This window comes from Lipotes vexillifer, unplaced genomic scaffold (genome assembly GCF_000442215.2).
Source record: "Lipotes vexillifer unplaced genomic scaffold, Lipotes_vexillifer_v1.1 scaffold61, whole genome shotgun sequence".
Classification (NCBI taxonomy): Eukaryota; Metazoa; Chordata; class Mammalia; order Artiodactyla; family Lipotidae; genus Lipotes; species Lipotes vexillifer.
The window spans coordinates 1,476,620-1,484,208 of NW_006787051.1; the positions used below are offsets into that span (position 1 = coordinate 1,476,620).

At 42.7% G+C, this 7,589-nt stretch overlaps 1 protein-coding gene across 1 annotated transcript in view; it reads right to left on the bottom strand.

The window, feature by feature from the left end:
• The window catches only part of OVCH2 (ovochymase 2), a 19,274-nt gene that overhangs the window by 10,155 nt on the left and 1,530 nt on the right, over window positions 1-7,589 (bottom strand). The window contains 6 exon segments of the mRNA XM_007459869.1: window positions 35-224; window positions 1,553-1,704; window positions 1,933-2,028; window positions 2,379-2,551; window positions 4,259-4,350; window positions 6,008-6,117. Coding sequence (XP_007459931.1) covers window positions 35-224; window positions 1,553-1,704; window positions 1,933-2,028; window positions 2,379-2,551; window positions 4,259-4,350; window positions 6,008-6,117 — 813 coding nt within the window.

Consider the following 7,589-nt stretch of genomic DNA (forward strand, 5'->3'; position numbering starts at 1 on the left):
CTAGCTTCTTGACCTTATGTTCTGGCTTGATTACCAATTTGGATGTGTTTGTGAATCCAGGGAAGCACTTTAGTAAGATCCGTGAAGATCCCAGGGGATCCCTGATCATCTTTCTGCAGATTATTTCTCCAACCTCGACCACAGCCCAAACCCCAGGAAGTCACACCAGCCAGAGTCCAAGTCCCTTTCTTATTCCGGCACATGAGGGAACCTCCTGAGTCCCCCTGTAGGGAGAAAAGGTCTCTGTTACTGTCATTGTCAGCGTCTGTGCCCCACAAGGGGCTAGAGGAGGATTCTCCTGTCTCATCCTACAGACTCAGAACGGCCTTGTCCAGCAGTCAAATCAATTTCAAGTTTGGTCAGCAGGAGGGATGGAGGTGAAGGAGAAAGCTCCCATTATACACAAACTGGAAATCTCTCAGTAGGAAAGAATCACCTATCCTTCAGGGTCGGAGTACCCACTGTTGGCATCATCTCCATCATTTGGTCTTTTGGAAAGAGCAGAAGACCTCCTCTGAAAGCACAATCTCTGCTAAAAACAGGTTGTTTAAACTGTCCTCTATTTTGACTTGACCTCCCTTTTCAGTCCTGATCCTTCTTTCCCGAGTCCAGGCTTGCCTACAGCCTTCTTTCAGCCCCTCATCTGATGACAAAGCTGAGGGAAGCCCTGCCTGGGAACTGTCAGCCCAACCATTCCTGCCTACCTGACATGCATCTCTTCCTCCATCTGGGAAGCCTGTGCAGAGAAAGGTCCGCCCACTAATGGGTTTCTGTAAGGTCAACAGAGCTGTAATACATTCATCCTGGGTCAAAATGGGCAGGTTCACTTCCTGCAAGACTTGTGGGACGACGCCATCTAGAAAACACAGAAATGAGAACCCCAGCAAGGCACTCTTTCACCTTTTCTGCGTTGAAGATGCCCCATTCCGGCTTGTGTCTTTTAGAAAGATTTGAATTTCGAAGTACAATGTGATAGTCTCTATTTTAAAAATGTCTACACAACTGTCTTTTTAAAATAGATTAAAAAATTCTCTCTTCTGATTACCAACCAGAAAGTTCCAGTAATGCACGTAGGAGTTCTTACCTTCATTCAAGCGGCCCCAGCCTGTGGTTGTACAAATAAATCCAGGTTCAAATTGTTCCCCTGGCTCTGGAAGACACATGGGTCCCACAGACTGGCCTGAAGAAAACAGCAAGGCAGGGCTTGTTTCATTCATGGAGGAGAGGATACCATAGAAAGCTCCTTATACACAAACTGGAAATCTCTCAGTAGGAAAGAATCACCTATCCTTCAGGGTCGGAGTACCCACTGTTGGCATCATCTCCATCATTTGGTCTTTTGGAAAGAGCAGAAGACCTCCTCTGAAAGCACAATCTCTGCTAAAAACAGGTTGTTTAAACTGTCCTCTATTTTGACTTGACCTCCCTTTTCAGTCCTGATCCTTCTTTCCCGAGTCCAGGCTTGCCTACAGCCTTCTTTCAGCCCCTCATCTGATGACAAAGCTGAGGGAAGCCCTGCCTGGGAACTGTCAGCCCAACCATTCCTGCCTACCTGACATGCATCTCTTCCTCCATCTGGGAAGCCTGTGCAGAGAAAGGTCCGCCCACTAATGGGTTTCTGTAAGGTCAACAGAGCTGTAATACATTCATCCTGGGTCAAAATGGGCAGGTTCACTTCCTGCAAGACTTGTGGGACGACGCCATCTAGAAAACACAGAAATGAGAACCCCAGCAAGGCACTCTTTCACCTTTTCTGCGTTGAAGATGCCCCATTCCGGCTTGTGTCTTTTAGAAAGATTTGAATTTCGAAGTACAATGTGATAGTCTCTATTTTAAAAATGTCTACACAACTGTCTTTTTAAAATAGATTAAAAAATTCTCTCTTCTGATTACCAACCAGAAAGTTCCAGTAATGCACGTAGGAGTTCTTACCTTCATTCAAGCGGCCCCAGCCTGTGGTTGTACAAATAAATCCAGGTTCAAATTGTTCCCCTGGCTCTGGAAGACACATGGGTCCCACAGACTGGCCTGAAGAAAACAGCAAGGCAGGGCTTGTTTCATTCATGGAGGAGAGGATACCATAAGCCACTCACCAACTGGCATCTAGGTGGTTCCCAAAGACCTTGTGATATCTCTGTCTGGCACCTCCAGGGGTTACTTGTGAAACAAAGTAACTGACTCCACATGATCCTATATCTAAAGCCACAAGCCAAGAGGGTTTCAGGTAGGGGAGCCTCCAGCTCAGATTCCTAGCTCAAAGTACGTGATCCAGAATTCTTGGGCATATGCTGCATAACTTATGCTGTAGGAAATGTGCTATGGAACAGAAGTTCTGGAGCACATGGGTAGACAATTCAGAGTGAGCTTCAAATGTTTACCAAAATGGAAAGCTCCAGCCATCTTCAAAAGAGCAATATCATAATCCATTGGTTTCTTGGTAGAGAAAAATGGGTGTATGATGATGGTTTCAATGGTGAGGGTTTGCTCTCCTGGCTCTATATAGCTCAAGTCATATTCTCCAGCAGTAACGTTGAAAGTTGATGCAATATTTCTATGAGGAGGAAAGAGTAAAACGGATGGATTTCATTGAACCTCTGAGTACAATTGCAGTGGTTGACAAAATGACCTCTTCAAAATGACATGGATAGGGGCTTCCCTGGTGGCGCAGTGGTTGAGAGTCCGCCTGCCGATGCAGGGGACACAGGTTCGTGCCCCGGTCCGGGAAGATCCCACATGCCCTGGAGCAGCTGGGCCCGTGAGCCATGGCCACTGAGCCTGCGCATCCAGAGCCTGTGCTCTGCAACGGGAGAGGCCACAACAGTGAGAGGCCTGCGTACCGCAAAAAATAAAAAATAAATAAATAAATAAAGACATGGATAGATAATGTAGGTGTGAAGCTGATGAACAGAGAAAGTGAGAATGATTCCAAATGTAGAAGTTCCCAATGTGAGTGAGGGACTAGTAAAAAGTGGCCTCATATGCAGCCAATAATATGATAAACTGAATACCTTGCAATGTTATTTGTTAAATGCCTAAGGGTGTATATACAGTATAATTCAGTGATCTAAAGCTATATTCAGCTACCCCAGATGGTTGGCCTGGCCTCAGTATCAGTGAGATCCTTTGGGAGTTTCTGGTGATTCCCATGAAGTATGCTGCTTTAATGTCAGAGATCTAATGCATAATGCATACCATGAAAGACGTAATAGCACCGTAACTCTGATGTTCCAGAGGGTAGGCACACTCAGGGCTTCGGGACTGATTACAGCGATGGGAAGCGGGGATCTTCCCCTACTTCCTTTATGTTTGTAACTTAGAGATCTAGCATATGACACGGGAAACACCATTCTATTCCTCTTCCACCCGCAGCAAAGTCATCTGAAAGGAACTTGATAGGATGCATTGAGGTGGATTAAGAGCTTTGGGCTTGCCATCTCTGGGGATCTAGAAGAGATGATTTTATACAAAATTGGAAAAGACATCATTTTCTCTTGGTATATTTCCCTGGCTCTTGGCTATATTAAATATCAAATCTAATACATAGCAACTCTCTAGCCTATCCACCTGCCACATTGCAGTGAAATTATCAGTTGACTCTTTTTTAGACTATCAACTCTCAGGGGGGCAGGAATCATATCTTAGTCATCTTTGTATCTTTGATACCCACTAGTGTCCAGCACTGAGTAAATATCCAGGAGATGTCTGTGGAGAAAGAGGGAAAATAGGGGGATATATAATCTTCATTGCAGCTTTATGAATATCAAGAGCACGGGCAACAGTAGAACATTTGGAGCATATACAAGAAAATGGATAAAAGATGCAAATTGTTAGAGTGGACTTCAGAGAGGCAGGGTCAGTAGGAAAGAAGACACAGGAGCCTTCTTCATGTTTTACTGTCCTCCCTTTGTTTTCTTTTATGCATTTATTAAGATGCACAATGAACTGGATGCTTTTTTTCACTGAAATTTAAGAAAACTAGGAGAGAACTTTCAGAACTCTATCTTTGGGATGCCTTTTTTTCTCACTTGGATATTATTCTTTATTAACTTCTAGCCCATTTTAAATAAGGAATGAATGTTTTCTACCAAGTTGTGTACCCTCTGACAATGACCTTGAGCCCTATCTGTATTATGCAATTAACATGTTCTCCCCTAAGGCATACATCACACCATTCCATATTTTAATAGAGTTATTGCTGCTGATTCCCAGGGAGTAGAAGGGTAATCTGACCTTCATCAATGGGCTGGGCTTTCCATACCTGTTTGCAACACAGTGAGCAGCTGTGATCACCCACTCTGGAGAGATGATGGTCCCACCACAGACATGCTTCTGCCTTCGTTTCAAAGACACCTGAATTGCAAAGACCTTAAATAGGAGCAAGTTAATGCCCTGGGATCCCCCCGCAAACCTGGAGACTGAGCATATTCTGAAAAAGAGACCCAGATATCTTACTCATAATTATCAGAAACCATGGACTGTGAAGAGGTAAACCAATCACACTATAGCTCAGAAAGCAGAGCAATGCTGGAACCAGAATATTCCTACGGCTGGCCCACAGGAGAGGTAGTTAACTTGAGATGATTGGCTATAAGGTTTTAGTAAGTTGGTAATAACAATTGTGGGTATTTATTTATTTATATGATAATGTTTACCGTCTGTTACTCTAACAATATGAATCCTATCTGTGAATGAAGAGAAAGAAAAAGAAGCATAAGATACAGAACAGACCAGATGGAGAAGTTTGGGATAAAGACAAGGTGGGGGCTAAGGGAGTCTTCCAAAGTCTGTTCCAATTCCTCTAAGCCTCTTAGAGAAAGAGTCTGGATTTACAACTTTCTTAGAGTTTTTAACTGTTTGACCTCTACAACTGCTTCAAGCTTATTTTTTCATCTGCCTCTACAATCGATTTTCTATCTTTGGCTTGTCCTGTTCGTGATGTTTGGCTTGACTCCAACATGACTTATAGGGTACAAGCAAATACTTTTAATTCCATTGTTTAAATTAGAAAGGAAGCAATTTATTAGAACTGTCTCCTTTTTGAACAAAAATTATTCAATGAGCAATTGAAAAAAAAATTAATACAGAGAAAAGGCTAAGAACAGAATAAAGCACAAGTAAGTAAAAGTCAGTGAGTCATCCCTGTGATTTGAATATGGACTTCTGAATTGACTAGCCAACCAACTGACCAAGTAAGAATTTGATCAATCAACTCTTCAAACCAGGTAATTAATTCATCAATTAATCAAATGACAATGATTCAGCCATTCCATCATCTCACTGAACACAGACTCAATCAACCAATCGTTACCAAATATCCACTGATCTAAAAGTTAATATGACTGACTGACTCAAGAGAAGTAAAAATAAAGAGCTACTGTTCTACCTACAAAATGAAGAGGGAAGAATATAGCATGGCTCCCAGGGTAAAGAAAACTGGGAGACTTTCAAAGACAATAAATGCCATAGGCTAAAGGCAGAAGCACAAAGGCATTTCTATGGCATAGGAGGAACAGGAAATTAGATTGAGACAGAATTCGTAGGACACTAACTACTAAGGAGGCAGTACTCTTGATTATTCCCTGAAGGGTCCTATGGTATAGGTATGAATCTTACATCCCAAACATAAAAGTAGACCTACGGCTACACCTTCCCTCTTCATCTTTAACTATAACAAGATAAGTATGTTTTAAATACATTTATTGAATCAGAAAATTATTTTTTAAATTATAAATTTGAAGTGGGATTTTTGTATTAGGGACTGAAAGTTTGGGATGGCATTTCCAAATTTTGGAGCAAGCCAGTAGCGCTTGTAACTATTCTGAACACACCTTTTCTAGAAGTCAACTGATGGACATCAGGAACGTCTTGGATCCTTGTACTAACTCATGAGATCTCTGGTGATGAACTAAGCCGAAGAGAGCATACTGATGAGCAGCATGGTTTCTGAGAGATCCAATCCTGAGACAGCTCATAATCCAACCACAGGAGAATATTCCCTGAGACTCACCTGCCAAGGGTAGGAACCCTTTTCCACTTGTCTTCCCCCAACAATGCGACTGAAAATGTTAAGGTAATTCAAAGGCCGTGACTTAACCAGACTCTGCCCACAAGTGGGAGCTAGGGGGAAAAAAGACAATAATTTAGTGATTAGATATCTCTTAGGACTGAGGGGTACAGGAAAGTCTTCTGAGCAAGAAATACTATAAGACATGGAGCATGTGGCAATACCATAAAATGGCTTTACGTTACTTGTGGAATTTGCTGTGATTTGCGGTACAAGGGATTGTTCCACTTTTTCACATAGGACGTGCATATCATGAAGAGATCTACTCTTCTGACATGAAGATTTAGGGCCTCAGAGGCAGATCTCCACTGGGTTAGCACGAATACAGTCCCCTTTTGATACTGAGCCATCTGACCCCTTAGAGGCTCCTCACAGCACTCTGTGCTTCTGTGACATTTATCACATGCTGTTATGGTTATCCTTCAACCCCACCAGACTGTGAGCTCCTCAGAAATAGGAACTTAATCTTGAAATATCTGTATCTACGGTATCTAGTGCAGTTCCCGATTCATAGAAGTTGCTCAATTAATTGGTTGAATGGGTAATACCATAGTCTGCCTTAGACTGTAATTTTGTTTGTATCTTTTCCTCTGCTTCATCCAAGAGACTAAGTCTGAGATCATGATCAGTGGTGCCTGGCACACAGTCAAATACTGGATTTAATTTGCTAAAAGAGTGGAAAGTATCAGGTTGTTCAATGATAGTGGAGTAAAGGGAAGACAGTGTCCTGATTCACACACCAGAATGGCGTTAGGGTAGAAGGGTTGCTAGGTAATGGGAGAAAGAACTCTTTCCTTTTCGTGGAAAAGATCTTATCCTTGAAAAAGTTTCATTTACTTATTTATTCTCAATATTTGTTCTGTTTTTTGTTTGTTTTGTTTTGTTTGTTTGTTTTTGACTCTTCAGCTAAGAGATGGGCTAGATTAAGATGCTGAAGACTGCCTGGTAATTTAAGGATGGTCCATACTCTGTCCCTACTGCAGGTCCTTCTTTTCTACGTGTTCTATAGGAAGGCCTAGCATGCCCTGTCTCATAATCACCCCACTTCCTTACATTAGTTGAATTCTCTAATCCCTATTCTTCAGCTTGGAGATCACTTCAACTGAGAACTCTTCCTTGATTTCCTCAAACTGTGTTAAGTGTTTCTCCCCTGTAGTTCCTCTCCCCTCTTATAGTTTCTGCCATGCAGTATTATGATAATGAATTGTTTGTCTCCTTCACTGTACTATAAAGTACTTAAGGAAAAAAAAAAACCTATGTTTTATTCATCTCTGTATTTCCAAGGTTTAGCACATTCCTAGCATACAGTAGACACTTATAAAAGTTGGAAGGGGGGCTTCCCTGGTGGCGCAGTGGTTGAGAGTCCGCCTGCCGACGCAGGGGACACGGGTTCGTGCCCCGGTCCAGGAAGATCCCACATGCCGCGGAGCAGCTGGGCTCGTGAGCCATGGCTGCTGAGCCTGTGCTTCCGGAGCCTGTGCTCCGCAACGGGAGAGGCCACAACAGTGAGAGGCCCGCATACCGC